Source organism: Charadrius vociferus, unplaced genomic scaffold (assembly GCF_000708025.1).
Source record: "Charadrius vociferus isolate BGI_N301 unplaced genomic scaffold, ASM70802v2 scaffold550, whole genome shotgun sequence".
Lineage (NCBI taxonomy): Eukaryota > Metazoa > Chordata > Aves > Charadriiformes > Charadriidae > Charadrius > Charadrius vociferus.
The window spans coordinates 54,562-78,219 of record NW_009646425.1 but is presented as its reverse complement, the minus strand read 5'-3'; the positions used below and the strand labels follow the sequence as shown (position 1 = coordinate 78,219).

General features: G+C 55.0%; 2 protein-coding genes across 2 annotated transcripts in view; one reads left to right on the top strand and one right to left on the bottom strand.

The window, feature by feature from the left end:
• The window catches only part of RNF123 (ring finger protein 123), a 50,336-nt gene that overhangs the window by 23,702 nt on the left and 2,976 nt on the right, over positions 1-23,658 (top strand). Inside the window, exons 27-34 of the mRNA XM_009881211.1 lie at positions 79-153; positions 568-655; positions 915-1,002; positions 1,132-1,216; positions 8,559-8,698; positions 8,897-9,085; positions 10,762-10,837; positions 11,891-11,975. Of these exons, the coding sequence (XP_009879513.1) occupies positions 79-153; positions 568-655; positions 915-1,002; positions 1,132-1,216; positions 8,559-8,698; positions 8,897-9,085; positions 10,762-10,837; positions 11,891-11,975 (826 nt within the window). The remainder of the gene's footprint in view (positions 1-78; positions 154-567; positions 656-914; positions 1,003-1,131; positions 1,217-8,558; positions 8,699-8,896; positions 9,086-10,761; positions 10,838-11,890; positions 11,976-23,658) is intronic.
• AMIGO3 (adhesion molecule with Ig-like domain 3) overlaps positions 22,304-23,658 on the bottom strand; it is a 3,399-nt gene continuing 2,044 nt past the window's right edge. Inside the window, exon 2 of the mRNA XM_009881300.1 lies at positions 22,304-23,656. Coding sequence (XP_009879602.1) covers positions 22,304-23,656 — 1,353 coding nt within the window. The remainder of the gene's footprint in view (positions 23,657-23,658) is intronic.

The following is a 23,658-nucleotide window of genomic DNA, read 5'->3' as shown; positions in this document are numbered from 1 at the left end:
TTTCCACAGGAGTGCTGGGACCACAGGGCTGCCCATCGGGCCGTTGGCGTGACCCCTCCTGCCTTCTTCTCTTTGCAGGCTACGAAGAGACCCTGATGCGCCTCGCTGCCATCCTGGCCAAGCATTTTGCTGACTCGAGGATTGTGGGCACGGGTAAAGCTGCACTCCTCTGCTTTGGGGTGATAATGTTGCAGGGCTGGCTGGCTGGTACCACTGTTGGTGGGTCACCAGACTTCTGTTAGGATCCATCTGCTGATTCTGTTGAGGGCTTTATGCCTCCACGTACAAAGACAGGCTGGGCACTGCTCTTGTCCAGTGCATCCTCCTTATTGCAGCGTTAGATATGTGACCTGGGACATACTTTTGAGAACAGGATTTATGTCCCAATTAGTTGCATGTCAAATCTGGGGTTAGCTCCTTAGCTGCCTGAGCACAGGGACACTCTCCCAGTCAGCTGGCGCCCCTGTAAGTGAGGGCCGGTCCCTCCTTGCCTCTGGTGCTCAGCTGCTCCCTGGCATGCTGCCTGTCCTTGGGTGCCTGGCTGAGCCCCTTCTCATTCCTCCACAGACATCCGGGACTCCCTGATGCAGGCGTTGGCCAGCTACGTCTGCTACCCCCACTCGCTGCGTGCTGTGGAGAGGATCCCAGAAGAGCAGTAAGTGCTGCCCTGCCTGTTCCCGGGGAGCTGGGGCAGGGCTGGGGTGGTGGCGAGGCTGGGTGGGGGAGCAGGAGGGATGTAAAGCACCACCAAGGGTCCAGGAGCTGCAGCAGGGTGCTAGAGTTGATTTGGGGAGCCTCCTAGGACCCTTATACCAGAGGCTTTGCTCTGTCCCAGCTCTGTGGGTCCTACCATGGGTTCTATTTGATCCCCTGTCCCCAAACCCTTTGTGGTTGACCTATGTCTCATCTGGCAGGCGGATCTCCATGATGAAGAACCTCCTGGCTCCCTACGAGCAGCGACCCTGGGCACAGACCAACTGGATCCTCGTCAGGCTGTGGCGGGTGAGCGTCCTGCATCCTTACCCCTCTCACAGCCTGGGGCTGGATGGACATTGAGCATTTCACTTTCCAGTAGCAGCAAAACCCAACTGGTTTCCAGCATCTGAGATCTTTCTTTATCTCTTTTACTAGGGCTGTGGCTTTGGGTACAGATACACACGGCTCCCACACCTACTGAAAACCAAGCCTGAAGATGCCAGCCTCCCCAGCCTGCAGAGTGAGTGGGACAGGGGATTGACGCTCGGGATTATGATGGGTGGCGAGGGAGGACTGGTCTCATTCCTAGCAGCTGTCCCTACTGTGGGCCAGGCCAGCTGGTGAGATGGCTGCTGAAGTAGGGGAATCCTGGCCAAGTATCCAGGCCTGACCTTTGCAGCCAGCATTTCCTTTCCTGGACACCCCCAGTCTCTTTGGACTGGCTGCTGACTCTTTTGCCTCCTGGATGGTGGGTTAGATCCATCACAAGGAGGGGTTCTGCCTTTCAAGGGAGAGATGAGAGGCCCCCACCAGAGTTTTACCCCAAAGTGTAAGCCTGGGAGAAGGCTCTCTGATGTCTGCAGCGCACAGCTGCTGTGGGGAGGAGCAGGCGAGCAGTAGGAAGCCTGTGAGAGGGAGCGGGTGCTTGAGGAGTCAGGGCACTGGACAAGTTCGCAAGCAGGGAGTCATTTACTCAGGTGTCTCAGAGCCTGGCAGAGCCTGTCCTGCCTTTGGCATGGCAGTTTGGTTCTCAGCACTGTTGCCGAACTGTTGAGGCTGAGAAGGACACGGTACCTTTCTCGAGCTGAAGAACACATCCCAAGCTTCACCCTTGCAGGTTCTGGGCCTGTTTGGATACATTCCTGACCCCCCTTTGCTGTGGGAAAGGCTTCGTGGCAGACCTTGCTCCTGGAGAGCTGCCTGGGGTTGGGGGACAGGGGGTGCTGCAGCCTGACATGGGCAGGCGGCATGTGGAGGTGCACGCTAATCCCTGGCCGGTGGGGAGAGCTGCCGGTCTCTGTTTTAACGGCACTCTTGTTCTCTTTCTCTCTCCTGCCCATGGGTGCCCAGGAGATCTCTCTGTTGCTAGTTTCCAGAGTAAGTTTGTTGTGTGACCCTCTCTTGTCTGGTGAAGTAGCTTTAGAGAGCTCCCTCCTTCCCCTCTTCTGTCTAGAGAAACCCTTCTTTGGCGGGCAGAGGGCTTCACACAATGATCGCTTTTCTCAGTTATGTCCCTGGGAGGTGCTGGAGGGACCGGTGCCACCATGGCAGTCTCTGAGGCTGCATCGCAGACCGGCTCTTCCGCCTATTTTATCAGGGTTACCTCTGGGGTCAGAGCCCTGCCGCAGGCTGTGCCACCCTCGGGTTCCTCTCATCCTTGGAGGACAATGGGGAAGCCCTGGTACACATGCGGGAGGGACCTCATGACCCTCCTCCTGCACGAGCAAGCCCCCAGTCCCATGGTGGTCACCGAGCTCCCCCCATCCCAGGGAGCTCTGGGGTAGGAGCAGAGTTCCTCAGCTTTTGAGGCTTCTCTCCATCCATCTCCGGGTGGCTCCGCACAGTCTGAGCCCGGAGCGGGCTGGGCTGGCTACTGGGGACTTGCTCCTGGGATTGCTATTTTAAGGCGCAACCAAATCAATAATGAATGCTGATTTAATTGAAGAGGGACATAGGACTCAGAGGTGTCCTTGAGACGCTGCCCGGGGAAGAAGGAGGAGATGACCCCCCCACCTCCCCACCCATCAGTCTTCACCTTGTTGCAATTTGAGCATCGGCAGGGACAATGGGACAAACTGCTGCGCTGAGAGAAATCCCTGTTTGCCTGGGTCTGCTTCTGCAGGCCGGTCTGAAGGGAGTTGGGGCAAATGCCTCTTCTCTGGTGCTCTAGCCTTGTCCTGCTTTGGGGATGCTTCCTTGGACAACTCTGCGCGGGTGTGCTGGTGTTACCTCGCAATATCCATGGAACACACGGAGCGCAGACTGGTCTCCTATGCTGCGATTTGCCTGTGCTCACTGACGGCGAGCAGTGAGATGGCTGTGCCTGGGTTAGCCCGGAGAGGGGGAGAGGCTCAGAAAGGCTGTGTGCGTTCCTGCCTGCTCCCCGAGTTGTTCCTTAGCCCCGCTGGCACCAAATGGCTCTCATGCAGGCAGGGCTCTGCCTTCAATTGGGCTCCTGAGAGCAGATGGGGGGCTCTCTTCAGGGGCGGGGGCAATTCTGGTCGGTGGCTGCTGTAGGAACTTGTTTTGCTTTCATCGCAGCTTGTAGGCAAGGCTGGGTGCTGTTACGGCACGCACACGGTGAGCGGCCGTGGTGGCCCTGTGCCAGGCTCAGCCTGTCTTGTTTTCTGTGAGCTGCAGGGTGGCTTCAGGTTGCAGCGCAGGGCTCCTCTGCCCCAGGCCTTCTGCCCAAGCATCCATCAAGCAGTGGAGGGTAGGCGGATGGGACCCTGAGATCATCTAGCTGAGCTCTTGCGCAATATGGACCAGAGGGTTCACCCACGGCCCCTTCCCAAGTCCAGCAAATTGCCTAAGCTAAGGAGGTCTTTCACGAAGAAATCCCGTCGCGATCTGACAGCACCGTAAGCAGCAGCTGAACCGTCCAGGCCCTTCTGATGGTGGTTCCTCACACTCAGAGATAAAGCCATGACTTTTTCCTGATGGGAGTATACCTAACCTCATCTTCTGTCTTCTACTACTGCTGCTCTGCCTTTCTCTGCTGGGTTAAACTCTGTGCATTACAACATTTTATTCTTAAAAAGTGCTTGTGTACCAGGGTAAACTCACTTCTTGGTCCTTTTTAATGGTGAAAAGAAAGTGCAGCCTCTGTGTCTCCATCAGGAAAGGGTTTTGTTTTTCTGTGAGCCCCTGTGTTCGCCCTTCCTGTGTTTTTAGCGGCCCCAGAGGTGCCAGCGTCATGCTGGCTAGAACGCCTACCTGATCTGCCAGTCATGGAGCCAAAACTTGCATTAGCCTTTTTGCCAGTGCTTTGCTTTGGAGGCACGCACGAGTCCCAGGCATGTGCTGGGCCGTCCTGATGCCTTGCACTCAACCTTTATCAAGATCTCATCCCCTGAAGGCAGCTTGCTTTCCTTCTCCCTCACCATGCAACGTTCCCTTTGGTCCTCTCTCAATACATCTTTGAATGGGCACAGTTTACTGGTGACGTGGATTGCTGCATCCCCAGCTTACCTTTTCCACAGCTGTTCCATCAGTCCAACAGCCACAGACACTGAGCGGCAGCTATTTAATATCTACATCTGGAGCCTTTCAAAAACTGGGATTAGCGTTGGGTGGAACTGCTTTCCTTCTGACTCTGGTCCATTTTGGGCTTTCCTCCTCTGTGCTCCCAGCTCTACAGTAAATGCTGCAGCGTCCAGAGCCCCCCTTGGGCTGCTGACCAAGAATTCTCACAAATAGCCCTGTTATAAATCATCCCGGGTCATTAGCAAACTATAAAGTACATAATTATCTTCCTGTGATGAAAGTACATGACCCTGCTTCTTTACAATTATCTAGTAGGAGCACTTATTGAAGGCTTCCACTTTGCCTGCTTTATTAATTTTTAACTCTGTCTATTAATGGGCCTCTGCTACTGTTAGATTTTCTCCCATTACTACTTTTTTTTTAAAATAATTCTGTTAGAATTTTTTCGTATCGCTGAAGAAACTGTGTACGTAGCTAGGTTAGTTGTGGATGTTTCTTTTATGTCTTCCCTTCTATTACCCCTTTTCTCCTTTTATTTTGGTCCACCACTGTCGATGTTTGATTGTGTTTACTTTGTCTCTTACATTTGAACGTATGTCTTTCATAGAATCATTTAGGTTGGAAAAGATGCTTAAGATCATTGAGTCCAACCATAGTTTGGACTGTCATCCTGGTCTTGGTGAACCTTTTAACCCATGTGCTTGCTGTAGCACTGAGACTTTCTAGCTGCCTAATAATCTTCGTAAAGCACTCCGTGGTTTCATTCATTATTTCCCTCCCCACCTAGATTTTGGGGTTTTTTCCTCTGACTATTCTGCTTATATTTTTGTGGGTAAGTTTCTGTTGTGGAAGCATCGGATATATCTATAACCGCTTGGGGCCATGCTCTGTTGCCCACATTAAATGTATTGAGGTCATCATTTCTGGCCTTGGAAAACCACCGATTTCTGTTCCAATGACTGATCTTTATCTGTCATAATGAAGGCTGAGCCAAGATTGAGTGGCTTTTGTATTAGGGAGTCAGAAGTTTTAGAAACACTGATGACATACTATTGCCAGGATCAAGAAAGTAACCGCATCAGCGAGTAACCACAGACTCCCTATGAAATGATGTCCCTGTCTGAAATGGCATGTGTAAGGGCTGTGTCATTACCCAGGAGGGCAGTGGTAACTGAGATGTGAGGGAGGAAGGTGAAAACACCTCAGCAAAGGTGAACTTCTTGCAAATGAAGATAAACGCAGCACCAGGACTAGGTTCCTGGATACAACTACTGATTGCCCCATGGAGAACCTCATCTGGGAGCTCATGTAAGGGACGAAGCTGCTCTTGCTGTATTCCAGGACTCGTTCCTTATGTTGCTTTCGAAGAGTAGCAGTGATCACAGCGTCTTTAGATTCAGAATCCTCTTGGGAGCAACAAAAGCCAAGGAAATCCACTGTTTCCTGGTGTTAGCTTAAAACGTTAGAAAACCTACATAACTGTGGAGAAGTTTGACAAGAGGCTCCACTTTTTAATGCTTTTATAGACTGGCACGGTCTTTGCCAGCAGCAAGGAAAGCATTTAAGAACCTAGAATTCGACGTTTGGAGCAAATTCATGCCATTTATTGGAAAAAGACCATAAGGAAATAGTCATTGGCTAAAAATCAAGATAAAGCAAGTTATTACAAGCAGATGAGCATCCTTCAAAAAGCCAAAGCTGCCTTCAAATGAGGTAGACTTTGGCTGGGCGATTCATTTTGAGATCTGTCCTGACTTGAAATGTTGGTGGAAGAGGCTTTGGTGACAGAGCAACAGGACAACCTGCAGAGCTCATCCACGAGGAGTGGTGATCCCTGCCTAAGACTGGTTTGGTACTTGAAGGCTGGAAGGAGGCTAACATGCCAGCAGTTTTAGTAAAAAGCACTTTTTACACATTGAGGGGAGGCTGGGAGAAAGAAGACACAAAAAACTTAACCCTACAAAAGGACCTTCCAATTCTCAATGACTGGCAGAGAAAGCACAGATGGAATTCAGCATCGCCAGAGGTAGAGTGGTGAATGTGAAGGGAAAATGGGATTAAAAATCAGTGGACTGCGAGCTGAGCACAGCCCTTAGAGACAAGATTGCAGGGTGGGCTCCCTGGGACCTGTCTATGCACCCTACTGAGAAAAGAGCCACCGTATTTCAGGTATGACCTCCCCAGGGCCAAGCAGAGGGGTGACACCTCCCCTTGATCTGCTGAGCACGTCCTCCTACCATCACCCACCTCTTAGTTGTAGCGAGAGCCCTCACCTGTCCCCTGTTCAAGCTGGTATCCTCCATAACCCAGACCATTGTTTCCCAGCCAGGACTGATATTTGGGGTCATTCTTCCCTAGATGCAGAATTTTCTCCTTCTTGTTGAGTATGATCAGGTTTTTTTTGTCTCAGTCCTCAAGTTTCTTAGGGTGCCTCTTGCACATTGGACAAAGCTCCTCATTTAGTGTCATCTGCAAATTTGGTGAGGGTGTGCTGTGCCCCATCATCCATCACCGACAGAAGACAACAAGGTGGGCTCCAGTGTTGACTCGTGGTTCTTCTCCACTTGCGCCTTGCGACCAGCAAGTTCCTTGATCTGTCATCCTACTGCAGTCTTTCGGAAAACATCAGCTTGATGCCCAGTCAAAGGAACAAATTACACAAGAGCAATTAAGAGGAAAGGAAAACAGAACAAAACCAAAACCACATTAAGCCTTTGTGCAAATCTGCCACGTGCTTGTGGTTTGGTTGCTGCATGCGGTTCTGATTCTGCCTCTCCAAAGAAAATCTGGGAGAACTGGCAAGGCTCAGGGAGGGATGGCAAAGGGGACAAAGATGTGGCAGTTTCTCTGTGAGAAACTGCACAGGCTGAGGCTGTTCCCATTCAAAAGACTGTCATAATGGGTCTGAAATCATGGCTAGCTGGAGGACGTGACTGCAGAGCAGCATCTCTCTGTCTCTCCCACCAGAAGAAGGGGACTGCAAAGAATAAATATTATCAAATGAAGCAAGCAGGAGCCAAGCTCAAATCCAAATTCCTCCCGCCACACACAATTGAGCTGTGAAGTGTTGCTCCAGGACACGTTCAATGCTAAAGGCTTACCACAGTTTCAGGGGACGCTGGGCAAGAAATCCACTGAGGATCACTAAATACATAAAAAGGACATCTGGCTTGGGCAGTCCCTGAGCTGCGTGGAGCCAAGGGCTGGGAGAGGACTTGTGGGTGGGAGTAGGACATCAAAGACATTGGTTGTGATTAAATCCTTCCCAAATGTGTGCTTGTAGCCAGGATCAAAGTCAGGGCACTGGCCTGCCCGCAGTGATTATGCACTGTGAGACATCACTGCGTGTCCTCCGTAACAACAGAAGCTCATCGTGCTTATTAGTGGGTATTTACAGCATAATTTATCCTGTTCCCATTTGAACCAGTGGTCTCCTGCTGTCCCTCTCTGGCTTTGCTAATCCCAGCTAGCGATCTGCCTGTAGTTATGGCTTGCTTCTCGATTCCTATGGATGTGATGGAGGTTGCCCTGTGGTTCCGTTGCCCATGCTGGCCTTTCGAGCAGCCTGCCGCCCGAAAGACCTCCTGCCGACCGCAGCACGGCTGTGCTGGCGCTTCCAGAGTTTACACCAGCTCTTACTTACTCATAGCTTCTAGTAGAGGGAAAAGTGGTTGGATTCTTTTTTTTTTTTACTTGATAAATCTCTTCAAGTTTCTTTCTCTAAGCCCTGAACTTCAGCCTGTGGTTTGTACTCTGGTGCCCTTCCAGGTGAGAAGCATCCATCCCACTTGTGCCCCCCTCCTGTCCCTGCCCATCCACGGGAACTGGCGCCCCACGCAGCCCTGACTCTGTGTTCCCCAACTGCTGGGTCTGACCCTGTCCGTGCTCTTGATAGTCGAGAAGCCCAGAGGCGAGATGCCGCGTACCGTGGAGGTGTGTTTGTGCTCGGGCTCAGCCTCGCCGGGGAGCGTGGGCAGCCCTGCCTGAGCCTGCCGAGCCCCAGCTCCGGGCGGAAGCCTCTCAGCAGTGGGATTTGCTGGGTGTCTCGCTCCTCGGACACAGGCAGGCAGGCATGTCCACGTGAGGCCAGGGGTGGCCCTGCTGCTGGGCAGCTGCTGCCACACTGATATCAGGAGCAATGAATGCTGAGCTGACCATGGACCTCTGCAGAGCTGAGCGGGAGGGATGCTGAGCTGCCGGGCAGCGCTCCTGCAGCAGCAAGCACACGGGGCTCTTCCCTGGTTAATTCAGGCTGGCATTGCAAAAAAAAATGCTTGGGGGCCATACAGGAGACATGTCTGCTCAGAATAGTCCTTGCACCCCACCCACGGCCGCTCCGGGACCAGACCACTGAAGCTGTTGCTGTCTGGTTTCAGAGCCGTGTCCCTCCACCTTGCTGCAGCGGCACATGGCAGACCTGCTCCGCAGCGACCGTGACCTGGCCCCCAGCTTCCTCAACAGCGTCCTCAACCAGCTGAACTGGGCTTTCTCTGAGTTCATCGGCATGATTCAGGAGGTGAGCGTGGTGCCCGGGGCTGCGGGGTCTGGCACTCGATGGCGGCCCGTGTCCTGCACACAGCGAGGTTCAAGACACGAGGCTTGGGGTTGGGAGTGCAGTGATTCCTCGGCACGCATGGGAGCTGAGTTGGGCTAGGGGTCACAGCCCTCCTTTTGGGAAGGGGCACCTTGTGAAGCTGTCTCCATTGCTTGGTAGATCCAGCAGGCAGCAGAGCGCTTGGAGAGGAACTTCGTGGACAGCCGCCAGCTGAAGGTGTGTGCCACCTGCTTTGACCTGTCGGTGAGCTTGCTCAGGGTGCTGGAAATGACTGTCACGCTGGCTCCAGAGATCTTTCTGGACTGGAATCGCCCATCGTCAGAACTGCTGCTTCGGAGGCTTGCCCAGGTATCATCCTCTCACGAGGTGTGAAGAAGTGTCCTCTGAAGGGGCATGGGGTGCCCTCTGCCCCCTCTCCAGATGTGCTGTGAAGTGGGGGTTCCTGCTGCAAACGCGGTAGTACTTAAAGCTGCTAAAACTGCTAAAGTACTTACTAAAGCAGCAAACCCAACTGCTGCAGGACAAGTGGTGCTCCCTAAAATCGCCACATGTCGACTGCTCCCCTCCTTTGAATCTAGCCTGGCCACAGCTGATTTCTACTTCTACCAAGAGGGAGGATGATGGCCCCTTTAATCCTTCTTCAGAGAGGCTATGGCCGGTTTCTTCCGCCCAGTAGATGCTGAATGCTCCTGTGACAAGCAGTGCCATGAAATCCAGAGAGGAGGTGTGGTACATCTTAGCAAGATCTGTAGAGGGTATAGCTGGCTTCACAGGGAACATGCCCCCATGTTTGGGCAGGCATCTTGGTCCTTTGTCCCTCAGTCCTAGACTATGGTACCAAACATCTCTGCTTCCCTGCCAGGGTGACCAGGATAGCCCCATTCCAACCCACAATACCCCTTAAGCTCCAGTAAATTAGTTTTTATTCTAAAGCATGAGCAACCGCAGAAAGCCCTGAGGGCAGGCTGTTCTTGTACGGGCCAGCCCGGTGGAGCGCAGTCATATATACCTTACCTGCAGCCCAAGGGTTGGGTTGCTCCAGGGGTTGAGGCTCAGGGCTCTGAGCAGATGAGGCAAAGCAAGACACAGTGCGGTCTATTACAGCAGTCTTGAGGGAAGTGCTCAGCCTGAGATTCTGGGATTTTCCCTGTTCAAGGCGGAGAGCGAGGGGCCCTTAGCAGGTGGTTTGGGCAAGCTGGGGAATAGTCAGCAGAGTGCAAGGTGCCGCAGCACCCCGCTCATGTCGTGATGCTGCCACAAAGCCGTGCCTACCACTAAACATGTCTGCAGAGGGGGGCAGAGTTCTGTTCTCTGTGCATGAGGGCGACAGGAAGAGGGATGCTGTGTCTGAGAGCTGGTGCACAGCTTGCAGCACTTGTGTCAAGCGTGGAGCAGTCCCCGCTCATCCCACTGGGGGTTTGGGTGAGAGATAATGGTGGCTAATTAAGTGTCTTTACGGTTGATTCCTTCTGTGCTGGTCATAGGCAGAAATTTCTGCCTCTGGTGATGCTCTGTCAAGCAGAGAAGCACATTTCTCTTTGTGCTCATCCTGTGCTTCAGGGCCATCCTGCTGCCAGCTCCAGGCAGGGCAGGACCTGGACTGCTCTTCACCCTGCTGACACTGTTTTTGCCCAGCAGCATCTGCCAGCTCACTCTTCGTGGGCTGTGGCTGTCCTAGGGACTGTAGCTTCTGTTTGCCAAGAGCTTTTATCCACAGAAGTAGCTTGGCATCTGTAGGTGGGATTCAGATTTAGGTGGAAGATGCTGAGATTCAGGTGTGTGGACTTCAGACTGACTTCCCTGGGAGGTTTGGGTCTGGTATGACCACTGTGGTGTGGTGCCACCTCCTTCCATGCCAAGGCCAAGCTGTGTCTCTGCTGCGAGCCTCCCTCTGTGCATCCACCAGCTCCCGGGCACCAAACCCGAGCTATAGGGACATGCTGCCCCACAGCATGCTCTTTGGATGCTGCTTAGAGGAAGGCCTGTCCAGAAAATACAAACACTCTCTGCTTTTTCCTACACAGCTCTTGAACCAGGTGCTGAACCCCGTGACAGCTGAAAGGAACTTGTTTGACAGAGTGGTCAACCTCCGTCTGCCAGGTGAGTCCATGCATTAACTCCCTGTCCCTCTCCGTTGAAAACATGCTGGAGGCATGCCCTTGGGAAGTGAGGGGTGGCTTGTACTGAAGGTCCGTGCAGAGATGTGTGAGATCAAACCTCAGGCCTGCCACATCCCTGGCTGGGAAGCCAGTCTGGTGCCGCCGACTGCCACGGAGGTGCTGTCTTCAGAAGACACGTAAATCCTCCAGGTGGACCTGAGCTTTGATGCTCTTCCTAGGCCCTTAGTCTGTGTCTGCCCAGCAGCTCCGGTTGCCTCCAGGATCTCTGGCCTCACGAGGCAGCTCATTCATGGGTTTGGCTGTCCGTGGTGGAAGTGGCAGCCATGCTGTGCTTGGGCAGGGAGGTATGTTGCCAGACACTGATGCGACACAGGTTAGGTGGGAGCTGTCTGAAAGGCTCAAAGCCCTGGGCAGATTGCAGTTTAGGTAGCAGACTTGGTTGCTGTGCTCTGCATTGAGCAAAGGGTGCACTGAATTGCTGGGGGAAGCTGTTTTCACCAACAGCAGCCCTCTTCCTCGTGGAGGTGACTGTGGGCAGCTGAGCTGGGCCTGGTAGCAGAGACTGGCTCCAGGTGCTGTCTTATGGGCATCCTGCATCCTGGAAGTGTTCAAGGCCAGGGTGGATGGGGCTTTGAGCGACCTGGTCTAGTGGAAGGTGTCCCTGCCCATGGCAGGGGGGTTGGAATCAGATGATCTTTAAGGTCTTTTCCAACCTAAACCATTGTATGATTCTGTATTTCCCATACAGCAGCTGGATTTTCCTGCCTGCTTAGGAGGAGACAGACCACCTTCTCCTCTGGAGGCTTGGAAGAGGCAGAGGTGCTCCGTTGTGAAAATAGTGCCTGAGTCTGGGGTTTGCATTAGTGGGGGAGACTCCTCTGTCCTTGATGAAACCCATGGCCCCACCAGAGAGCCCAAGTCACAGTGCCTACCTCCTGGACTGCCCCACCACCAAGTCTGGAAGTAGCAGTGCAGCCCTGTTCTGCCTGTCATGTGGTGGCAGTGGCTCTATCTTTCTCTTTTGCTTCTGTAGGGCTGGAGAGCGTGGACCATTACCCAATCCTTGTGGCCGTGACAGGGATACTGGTCCGGCTGCTTGTGGACACTGATGTTCAGGGGTGAGTGGCTTTTGACTTCTGAAGCACGGGGTCACTGCACGCGGGCATTGCTTTGGGCGCTGCAGTACTCAGCGCCGTGGGAGGTGTTGCGGGAGCGATGCGGGTGTGTGGGGACCAAAGTGAGGTGAGGCAGATGTGCGCGGAGCAGGCAGAATCCAAGGAGCTGCATACCCCTGCAGCAGCTGCATCCCAGTGCTACTGCTGGGTGCAGAGCTCCTTCCCGTGGTGCGGGAAAGCCCTTGTGCTCGTGAGAGGTAGCTATGAGGTGCCGTACCGATGGCACATGCGCACCTTCCTCCCTGGGATGGGGTCTGGCACTCTGTGTGACAGGACAGCTGCTGTCGGAGGTTGTGGGCATTGGAGGTTGTGAGCGCCGCATGTAAAAGATCTGTGCTGATGTGGTGACGCAGGCAAAGTGCTGCAGCGATGGATGCAAGGGAGTTCATTAAAGCTCCTTTGCTTTGGACCCATCTCAGGAAGGTGTCAAAATGTGTGCAGACCTCTCTGCTGCCCAGACCTGTGGCATAAGGGTGAGACAAATCCTGTCCAGGCACTTAGGTGATGCTGGTTTTCAGGTGAAGCAAATTTTCTTGTCTTTATGGTAACCAGCTATTCAGAGAGACGGCACTGGGGGAATGATACAGCTGGACAAAGCGACAGCTGATCTGGTGGTTTATGTGTGTCTGTGCCTGATTGTACTGAGTCCTGAAAAGAGGCTCATGCTGATATCCTCTGCAGCCCTGCCTTTGCTCTCTCCCAGCGTCATTCGTAGGTGTCTTGCCTGGCCACCGTGCCCTGTAGGATGCTGTCGGAGATGGTGCTCCTCTGTCTGCGCTTCAAATCCTGCTTGTTTTCGCATTTGGAGAACATGATAGTCTCTGGCTTTGCGGAGAGCAGAGCCCCATCTGGCCGAGCAGCTCAGCCCTGCAGCCAGTCTTTCAGCTTCTTCTCTCAAGGACTCAAAGATGTACACAAATATATCTAATTATATCCTGCCTCCCGTGGCTGCTGCACCAGTCTCGCAGCCCCAAGTGTGACAGTGCCGAGAGCTTAGCACAAGGTCACTCATCAGTGGTCTTTCTGGACTGTGAACAGGGTTGGATTTTGTTCGCCCCCAGAATCCCGCTCCATGGAAAGGGTAAACGTCATGAATTTGATGCCACAACTAGACAGTTCTTCCTGGAGGGAAGAGGGGAGGTGATAAAGCAGTTCCCTGCATGCTGGGCAGGACAAGAAGTCCTCCTGTGGCTCCCTGTCCCTTGAACATCTGTCCCAGACTAGGTCATTTGTAGAGTCAAAGAGGGGAATGGGTAAAGCTCTTTCTCCGGCCCTTGGAAGAGCGCTGGGAAGATGGTAGTGCAACAAAACACATCCTTCCCAGCCTGCAGGGAGTCCTGGGGAGACAAAAGGCTTCCAGACCGTGCCTCCTTTACCTGAAAAGCCAGTTATGCTTTGGGTTAGGGAAGCCTGGGCACCTGGTGTGAAAGGGGCTGTACATTGCCAAGCGGCAACGTCCCCTGTCTGCCAACAGCGTCCTCCAGACCTTTGGCAGCGGCGGGCTGTGCGGTCACAAACCAGAGGTGCCGTATCCTGTGGTGTGCGGTTGGGTAGTGGCAAGTCTCTGACTGATCTTCAGGGGCTTTGTCATCATCTCCTTGGGCACTGGAAAGCAGGAATAAATACGAAATGGGGGAATGATGCGAGAAAAGCTGAGCAGGAGAAACACAAGGTGACACAGGAGGAAACCCAGGGAAAAATGTCTATTAAAAAAAATGCCTCTATGTGATTTTGCAAATCCCTGCACTAAATCTGAGGTTTGATACGTCACTGATCTATAAGAGGCAAGCCGATGTTGCAGCGGAGCATTTAGGTCAATCGAGACAAAAGAACCAAGGCTGGTGGTTTGGAGACCCTCTACCGCTAACCGAGCAGAGGGGATGGGCAGCCTGATGGTAGACATCAGCGTGGCCGCAGGCAGAGTACCTCACGTGGAAGGGCAAACTGAGCCACCCACCCTCTGCCACACTCTGAATTGAGGTCCAGTGTTGTACCCCACTTATGGAGTGGTTCTGCTCTGTGCAGGCGCATTCAAAAACAGCAAACAGGGGTGGGATGGAGAAAACCAGCAGATATGAAAGGAAACGCAGAGGCTTTTCTGCTGCCTTTGCGTTCCTCGAGGGTTCAGTCCTGGTTTGATCCTGTGTGCAAGTCTCTTGGCACCATCGCCGCAGGGTGCTGAAGACTGGGAGGTGCAGCTGGGGTGAGCAGTGCCCCGTAGGGATCTCCTCCCCACAGTCACCCAAAAACCAGGGAGATGGTACAGGTCAACAACATTGGCCCGGAGCAGGGTGGTGGGAAGTGTCTGTCTCTGACAGAATGAGTAAAAGGATGGTTCATGGAGTGGAAAAGGAGAATTCAAACCTTCCTCCAGTCTGTATGCTCCTATGGGAGATTGCCATGGGTTGCTATGAGATGCTATGGGATCTCTATGGGATGATTGCCATGGGTTGTGTTGCTGCAGGACGTAACTGAAGAGATTTAAAGGATCCCATATGTAACAACAGTCTGCAGAGCCGACCCATTTTATAGGAACTCAAGAGGAGACAGCTTCCCTCTTTCCTTCTTTTTCCTTCTTTTTCCCTTTTCCCCTCTTTCCTTCTTTTTCCCTCTTCCCCTTTCCCCTTTCCCCTTTCCCCTTTCCCCCTTTCCCCTTTCCCCCTTTCCCCCTTTCCCCTTTTCCCCTTCCCCCTTTTCCCTTTATGTCTGATAGCTATCATGATGATGTCTCAATGGAAAGCTCATAATGCTTCTCGCTTTCTTTAGGTTTATTTTCTCCTAGTGAGTTTCTTCCCTTTCCATTTCCCCCTTTCCCCCTTTCCCCCTTTCCCCCTTTCCCCCTTTTCCCCTTTCCTCTTCCTTTTTTCCTTTTTTCCCCTTCCTCTCAGTGCAGTGAGTAGGGTAACAGGACAGACTTCTTTCCTTCCTTGGCAGCACTCCACCCAGGCAGTGCTGGAAGCAGGTAGCAAACTCTTCCAGGTCCCATTTGGCAACTCCCAGGTTACCAGAAATAATTAACAGAGCGAGATCGTACAACCCACATTTGCACGTAGGAACTTCTCTGTGGGAACTGCCTAGGACAGCAGCTGTTACCCTGACTGGTTCCCTGCGAGGAGGCTCTACCCCAGAAGATGAGGACAGGGGATGGGACCTCGGGTGACTTCCTTGGCTTGGCTGTGGTTGTTCTGGTTGCCTCTGTCCCGGCGAGCCAGCGCTGTGCCAGGCGCTTGGTTGGAAGGTGCTGCAAGCTTTGCCCTGGGAGAGACGATGGGTTCATCTGGGGGTGGAGGAGGGAGGTCCCATTTATGGGACCAAAACGTTCCAGTGGGGAAGGGTGAGAGTAAGGAGAGCAGGGCCCTGCCGACTCATCCAGCCACGTTATCAAGATGCAGTCGGATGCCTCGGCTGCTCCTCACCCAGCACAGGACACTCAGCCAGGCATCAAGTCCTCTTGCTACGGACTCCTGGCATCAAACGGAGCCATTAAGCACAAGAAGAGGGAACGTTGCCCAGGCTGGGATGTGATGAGACAGTTGATAGGTCGTACGCCTTAGTCCCTGGATGGAGCGAGCTGTGATTTTGAGAGAAGAACTGCATTTCCACATCAGGTTCGGCAGGAGGGCTGGTGCTGCTCGTGGTGAACCAAAGCTTCAGTGCCCACCTCATCTGGGCTTGCTGATCTTTGTAAAGCCTCCATGGGTCACTTACCACAACCCCCAAATACTTGCTGGAGGCTGGAGCGTGAAAAGGAAAACCATGTCCTGATAACGAGAGCATCCTTAGAGAGCAGAGGGCTTGAACCAGAGTGGGGCCTGAGCATTTCGTGGCTCGGCTCCCTCGCTGGATGTAATGAACTTTGCAAACAGGAGCAGAGGAGAATTAGTGCAGGGCGCAGATGGGGAGCTGCTAGCTCAAGCTGGGGTCCCTCAGCAGAGGGTCTTCTAGTTCCCAGGCAGGAGCGTGGCAGTTGCCCTGTGTTTCACAGCAGAGCAGCTGCCAGTCCCTCGAGGGCTTGCTGGGAGGGAGCTAAACCTCGTCAGCAGGCAAGAGCGGGGCAGCCTGGTGCTGGGGTTGGGTGCTCTCACCAACAGGCAGCAGTTCCTTGGTTTAAAGCCCAAAAAGTCAACTGCATCCTGGGCTGCATCCCCAGCAGCGTGGCCAGCCGGTCAAGGGAGGGGATTCTGACCCTCTACTCCACTCTGATGAGACCTCACCTGCAGTGCTGCCTCCAGCTCTTGGGCCTCTAACATAAAGAAGGACGTGGACCTGTTGGAGCAGGTCCAGAGGCGGCCATGAAGATGATCAGAGGGCTGGAGCACCTCTCCTATGAAGGCAGGCTGAGAGAGTTGGGGTCATTCAGCCTGGAGAAGAGAAGGCTCCAGAGAGACCTTATAGCCCCTTCCAGTACTTAAATGGGCTACAGGAAAGCTGGGGGGACCACTCTTGATCAGGGAGTGGTGTGATAGCACGAGGGGTAACTTTTTTTAAACTGAAAGAGAGCACATTTAGATTAGGTGGTGAGCTGAGGGTAGTGAGACACTGGCACAGGCTGCCTAGAAAAGCTGTGGCTGCCCCATCCCTGGAGGTGTTCAAGGCCAGGCTGGATGGGGCTTGGAGCAACCTGGGCTGGTGGGAGGTGTCCCTGCCCAGGGCAGGGGGGTTGGAACTGTATGATCTTCACGGTCCCCTCCAACATAAGCCATTGTATGATTCTGTCATTCTATTTTGGCCTCTGCAATGTTGTTGGGGAACTGCTCAGATCTCCTGCCATGCTGTCCCCTCCCAGCCCTTGGGTCTGACAGCAGATGGGCAGCACCTTCGTTGCAGAGAGTTTCAGTGCCTGGCAGGGGCCAAGGAGGCAGGGATGCCCACGCGCTGCCTCTTTGCCAGGCCGTAATGACTGAGTCTTGGTTTTGGGGGGAGGGGAGGGAAGGCAGGATCAGGCAGACTGAGCCAGGAGTTGGGCTGAATCGCTGGGTCCGCGCCAGAGACCCTGGTTGCCTTCAGCCGCTATCATCCCCCTTTGTCTGCTAAATAATTGAGCAGATTTTCTATCAAGCCTCCTTTGGAGTGAGCTAATGGAGCGGCGTTGGCCAGAGCTTGTGTAAGGATCCTGGCGAAAGCATGGGGCAGGGGAAGGGGCGAGATCTGGCAGTGAGGCTTTTGGTCCCCTGCATGCAAGGGCACCTTGTAAGTAGGACCAGGTGTATAGATTGGAACAGGCTTTGTGGAAAGCAAGTGGCCATCCCAGAGCAGAGATGAGCCGTGTTGTGCCAGGTCTCAGCCACCACTTTGCTCCTTGGACTTCCCCCATGCCCCAAGGATGCCATCCTCTCAGAGGCAGGGGGAGCGAGGCCAGGCAGCGCGTTTCCCCAGCTCTGCCCGCAGCCGATGTCCTCCATGTGAGTCTGGAGGATTAGGGCACATGCAAGGAGCCAGGAACTTGTCTGCAGCACAGCTGTACAAGAAGAGACCTAAGCAGCCTTTGGGGTGCATCTCCCAGGCACTTCTGCCCAAAAGATGGAGAAGACAGAGGGAAGAGCACTGTGGTCACCAGGAACATGGTTGTACCATGGATGGGGATCCTGGGCCAGAAACAACCACGCTGTACCAGTGGGATGCTGAACACGAGCCAGTGGGACCTGCCAGGAGGAGCGGCACTGGACTGATGTGATGTTGGGGTAATTCTGGCTGGATCTCCACACTCTTCTCCTTCACACAGTACAGATGGGTGCAGAGGGATGGACTGGCAGGAGGGAGGAGACAGAGAGATTCTCTGGGCAGAAGAAACATGTTGGTGAGTGGGAAGGTGAGTAGGCATGAGGCCACGTGGGGGAGACAGGCAAAGCAGACTCTGTTCCAAATTGCTAGGTAGTTTTGGGGTTGCCTTCACTGGAGAAGTCACAGAAGATCCCAGTCTGCAGGTTTGTAAACTCAGCCTGGCCACCCACCTGCACGCTTGAGCCCTGCTGGGACCCTGGGGACTTGGCTGGTCCCCACTGGACATGGTAGTTCTCTGCAGTCTTGTGTCATTACTGATCACTTAAACACTAATGCTCCTTCAGCACGTGTTGATGAGCAAGCTGTGGTGGAAAGAGGTGCAGGAGTAGATATTTCATGGACCGCTCAGTGTGAAGGAGACCTTGCTACCTTGCCCTAAAAGCTCAGAAAATGAATGATACACAAGTCTTGTGGTGCGTAACGTATTGGGGTGAGGGTGAGCCAGAGCACAGTTGCGTGACTAGCTCAGACCTGGCTGTCATGGTTAGAAAAGGAGTCTGGCCATACTGATCTTACCGTTTTTACAAGCTGCCAGCTCCAAAAGCTATGTCCTGGGCAGTGGGACTGCCAAAGCTGGAATCTCTGGGCCCCTGGGGTCTGTTGGGCACACTGGGAGGCAGGAGCAGGCATGGTGCTGGCAACCACTACGCTTCGGTGCTTTGAGCTCTTTGGAAAACCATGAGCATCATAAAGAAAACATCCAGGTCCAACCATGTGTCCGGCCCCGGCAGCAGGAGGACAGGAAGGGACTGGCATTCAGTGTGCCCACGTTGTCCTGACTGACACGTGAAGTGCCAGGGGAGACAGGAGTCAGTGCTGGAGGCTGGTCCCCAAAGCTAGTCCTTATCCCCGCGTGCTCAGACGCAGTTCCCTGCGTGCCGGGGATGCCGTGCTTTGTGCTGACCCATTACTTCACCCTGCGGAGTGAAGGAGCGGGAGGCTGAGGTTTGGCAGCAAGCCGGGGCTGTAATGGTGCAGATGGCTGCCGAGAGAGGACGGTGTGTTCCTCGGGGACCATCCATTACGTTACCCAACTCCTGCCTGTCGGGGAGGCTGTGCTCCTGGCTATGTTTTTCCTTGCTGAGATGATTTGCCTTTCAGGCTCCTTAATGAACTCTTTCGACGGTTCAAACTGCCTTGCCTTGCTCATTGGAGCAGCGGTGTGGTGTGGGGCCCTTTCCGAGAACTAGAAAGGCGTGAAACGCAGCCGCAGGATTGTCCTGCGTAAGGCAGCGGAGAGCCCTCAGGGGCAGCACTGATACAAACCTCAGATATGCTGTCCCCGGTCTAGCGGGGCTCAGTCTTCCTGCAGGGACAGGAGAATTGCAGCCATCCGAGAAGAGCTCTCCTGAGCTTCTCCAGGCTAGTGTGTCCCTGAAGAGGTTCTCAGGAGCTTTTCTTACACTCCAGTTGGCCTGAGCTTTCCCCGAGCTTCAGTCATTTGTCTCAGCTGAGGATCATAGAATCATAGAATGGTTTAGGTTGGAAGGGACCTTGAAGATCACCTAGTTCCAACCCCCCTGCTGTGGGCAGGGACACCTCCCACCAGACCAGGTTGCTCCAAGCCCCATCCGGCCCAGCCTTGAACACCTCCAGGGATGGGGCCACAGCTTCTCTGGGCAACCTGGGCCAGTGCCATACCACCCTTAAAGTGAAAAATTTCTTCCTAATATTTAATCTAAATCTACCCTCTTCCAGTTTAAAGCCATTCCCCCTCGTCCTATCTCTACATGCCCTTGTAAAAAGTCCCTCCCCAGCTCTCCTGTAGGCCCCCTTTAGGGACTGGAAGGCCGCAATAAGGTCTCTCTGGAGCCTTCTCTTCTCCAGGCTGAACAACCGCAACTCTCTCAGCCTCTCCTCATAGAAGAGGTTCTCCATCCCTCTGATCATCTTCATGGCCCTCCTCTGGACCTGCTCCAACAGGTCCAGAGGCTTTTGTTGGGGATGCAGGTTTGCAGGATCACCAATGCCTGGGAAGCTGATTTTGGTACCAGGGAGGGGGCTGGTTTACAAGGAGACCTGCAAGGATGGTGACAGAAGAGCAGCGGGTGGGTAACACCCACTGCGGGTGCTGAAACCCAGAGCAGCACTTCACCTTTCCTTTGGAAGAAAGACGCAGTGCTTAGATACGGCATGTGCTCCGGCACGGGCTCGGTACCCTCTCGGCAGGCATGGGTCGCACTCCCGGCAATGCCTATGTCAGGTTTAGACTTGGTCCCTGTCAGGTTTGGTCTTGGTCCCTCTTGGCTGGGGCTCTTCTCTTTCCCAGGCGTTCCCGGGGCAAATTCAAACCATCCTTCCCGTTGGATCCCTGCCTGGCTGCAAAGCCAGGGGGTGGCATCGCCTTACCTCTGTCCTTGAGAGGCAGGGTACCACTCACCTATCCATCCAACACCGAAGCACCTCGCCACCGCCCTCGGCAGCACCCCGGCACGGCCGGCTCGGCATGGCAAGCTCATCAGGAGCGCCGTGATAACGTGAGGCGACAGGGCCAGCAGCAGCGGGGGCGCGGGGAGCGAGGGCACGGGCCAGCGGGGCCTGTCGCTCTGCATCCCGTCGCCTTTGCCAGTCGCCGAGCAGCGGCCGCGGGGTGCGCAGCACGTATCGCATGGCGCTGCGTGCGAGGTCGGTGTCAGGAAGGGCGCCGCTGTCTCAGGATAGCTGCTCTCCCAAACGCTCTCCCCTCCTTCGATGCGTGGCGGGGGGGGGGTTGACAAGTGCTTTGGACACAGTTGACTTTTTGCTGAGGAAAAAAAAAAATCTTCTTGTTTCCTGGCTGAAAAAGTTGAAGGGACGGGTGCTAGTGCTGTCCTGATGCCGCAGGGACTTTCCCCTCCCACCAGTCGCAGGGCTGCCAGCAGCTCGTGGGGCTGAGGCACACGGCTCAGGAGGAGGAAGGTCTGTGAAGGGTCCTGGTCCTTGGTTTTGGGTTGTGTCTGAGCTGCGCTCCTGCCTGCGGGCTGACCCCGGCATCCCCCATGCTACAGGGAACCGCGTGCTCCCGCTCAGGCTGCGGAGGGGGTGGCGGTGACTGGGAGATGGGGGGACACCCCTATCCCTCTGCAGGATAAGGCAGGTGTTGAGGGGGGGAGGGCATTGCTGGGGGCAATGGGGGAAGCAGCGCAGGCGTCCGGTGAGGTGGGGGGGCGGGGTTTAGCCAAGGACCAGGACAGTCCAACCCTTCGCAGGTCTCCCCCAGGTGCCTCTCGCCCGCATCTAAATCCCACTCGTCCCTACTGAGGTCTGGATGTGCCCCTTGTGTTGGTTGGTGCTGCTCCCTCCCCAGCTCCCAGGTGTCACTGAGGACCTGCCCTCCTGGGGACAAGTCACTGGACCTCCTCTCACAGCAGCCCCGGGCCATCATCGCCATCTTGGCACATTTAACCCCCTTGCCGAGGTCACCCTAACGCCGTTTGATGGGAACAGAGGCTGTGAGCCCGGTGCGAATCGCCTGGCTCTCTGTGCCGGGTTGGCAGGAATTCGGGGCTCCCTCAGACCCCCAGGCTGCGACCGCCGCAGCCATGGGTTGCGGGGTGGCTGCACGCCACTGCCCTGCAAGGGCAAGGAGACACTCAGCCCGGTGTGAGCTTAAAAAAATAGGCATTTTTATTCCAATGTAACTAGAGAATTACGACCCAGGAGAGGAGAGGATTACTCACATTTATCGATAGGCTTATTAGATTACTGCCTAAATAGCTGTGCTTTAGCAGCGCGTTCGTCCGCCTCAAGGAGAAACGGTGAAGGAAGGCGGTGCATCTGAGCCCTCATCGTCCTTGGTGGCGTGGGGAGCGCTGAGCAATGCGGGCCGGGACGCTGTATCGCATCACCTAATCCTGCCTTGACTATTTACAGCTTCTCGGGAGGCAAAAGCTTGTCACGTTCGCTTGGCTGCGTAGCTGGTCAGGCGCTGAGCTCCGTCCCTCCTGCGTGGCCGCTTTTGGAGAGGTGGCACGTACCCACCTTGCGGCAGGGTGATGCTGCCCCCGCTCCCAGCCACGGCACGGTGATGGGGACCGGCATGGGGTGGGAGGGGACGGTGGCACCACCATCCCCGGGGGCTCTGGCATGAGCGAGGACACTGCCCCACTCATCGTGGCTGTTCCTTGGCCTGGGGGTTCCAAGGCCGTGGTCCCGGGTTGTGTCTCCTGTGCCCAGAGCCACGGCAGACCGCTGTCCTGGTGTCACCACCGGGGAGTTTGGCTGCCCGAATGAAGCAGAGGTTTCTCTGGTGTGCTGGGTTCATCAGCATTACCTTTGTGCTAACGAAGCTGTTGCCAGTGGCTTACGCAAGAGGCTCTTGCTGGGCACCAATGTGTCTCTGGCCCAAAACCCACCAGGAGCTCATGGCTGAAGCAGTTGTGGGTGATGCCGATCACCCTCGTGGGTCACGGTCAAGCCAGGAATTTGGGGTGCCTGATAATCCTGCTTCTAGCAGTGATGGAGGAGACCAGTTCTCAGGAGGCTCCGGCACTCTTCCCAGCTCTGCCCTGCTACGACACGATGGGGGTGTCCGAGAAGACGGAGCTGATGGACTCCGAGTCTGACTTGAGCTGCAGGACCTTGGGGTGCTTGGCGTCGGGGAAGTCCTCGCCGAGGGCCAGGCGGATCTTGCCATTCTGCGTCTCCCTGATGGGCTCGAGGAAGACCACGTGCTTGTTGGCGCTGACCTTGCGGTTTGGCCCATCGGTGGCGGGGGGAGTGGTGCTGAGGATGGAGGACTGGGCGCTGCACTCCTGCGGTGGGCTGAGAGGAGCCGGCTTCTTGCAGCAGCTCAGGCAGCGGCAGGGCGTGAGGTACAAGTAGATGAGCACGAGCACCAGGCTCACGATGCACCCCAGCAGGGTCGTGAGGCCGGTGCTGAAGGTCTCCCCGTCTGGCTTGGGGTAGTGGACCGTCACGTTGACTTCGCAGAGCCTGCTGAAATTGCGGGGGCTGTTGATGGCCAAGCCCACGTAGACCCCCGAGTGCCAGGGCTTGGCCACTGCAATCTTCAGGCTGCCGTTGCGGTAGACCTCCAAGGAGCGGTTGCTGTTCCCCGGGTGTTTGATGGGCTCGTGGTGAGGGGAGATCCACATGTAGGTGGTGGCCATGGCCGGCAGGCTGGTGTTGCAGGCGAGCAGGAAGGTCTGGCCCACCATCACGGGGAAGGGCACGGGGTGCACGTCTTCGGGACCTGCCGAGCAGTTCTCAAACATGTGGCTGTATTTGAGGAACTTGATCAGGGACCGGGGCACGTTGTCAGACACCTTGCAGGTGTGTTCCTCAAAGAAATCCTTCACGGAGCTGAAACCTCGCTGCTTCCAGCGCTGGAGCATCAGGTAGAGCGGGCAGCTGCACCTGACGGGGTTGTTGTGTAGGTACAAGCCGTTCCTGATGTTTTCGGGCAGAGCTGCCAGCTCCTCCACAGGGATGCTGCTCAGGCTGTTGGAGGAGAGGTCCAGCGTGCGGAGGCTGTAGTTGCCCAGCCCCTGCACCGAGTGGAAGGGGAAGGTGGTCAGGTTGTTCCAGCTCAGGTAGACTTTCCGCAGGCCGCTCAGCTTGGCGAAGGCGTTTTCATCCACGCGCGTGATGCGGTTGTTGTAGAGCAGCAGCTCCTCCAAGCTCACCAGGGCGTCGAAGTAGTGCGTCTCGACGGCCTGCAGGTGGTTGGAGGACATGTCGAGGTGCCGCAGGTAGGAGGCATTGTGGAAAGCCCGCGGAGAAAGGTCCTTAATCTGATTGTGGCTGATGTGGAGGGCCTCCAGGTGCGGGAGGGCGGCCAGACAGCGGTCGTGGAGCTGGGTGAGGGCGTTGTGGCTGAGGTCCAGCGTGGTGGCGGTGGGCGGCAGCGCCCGGGGCACGCGCT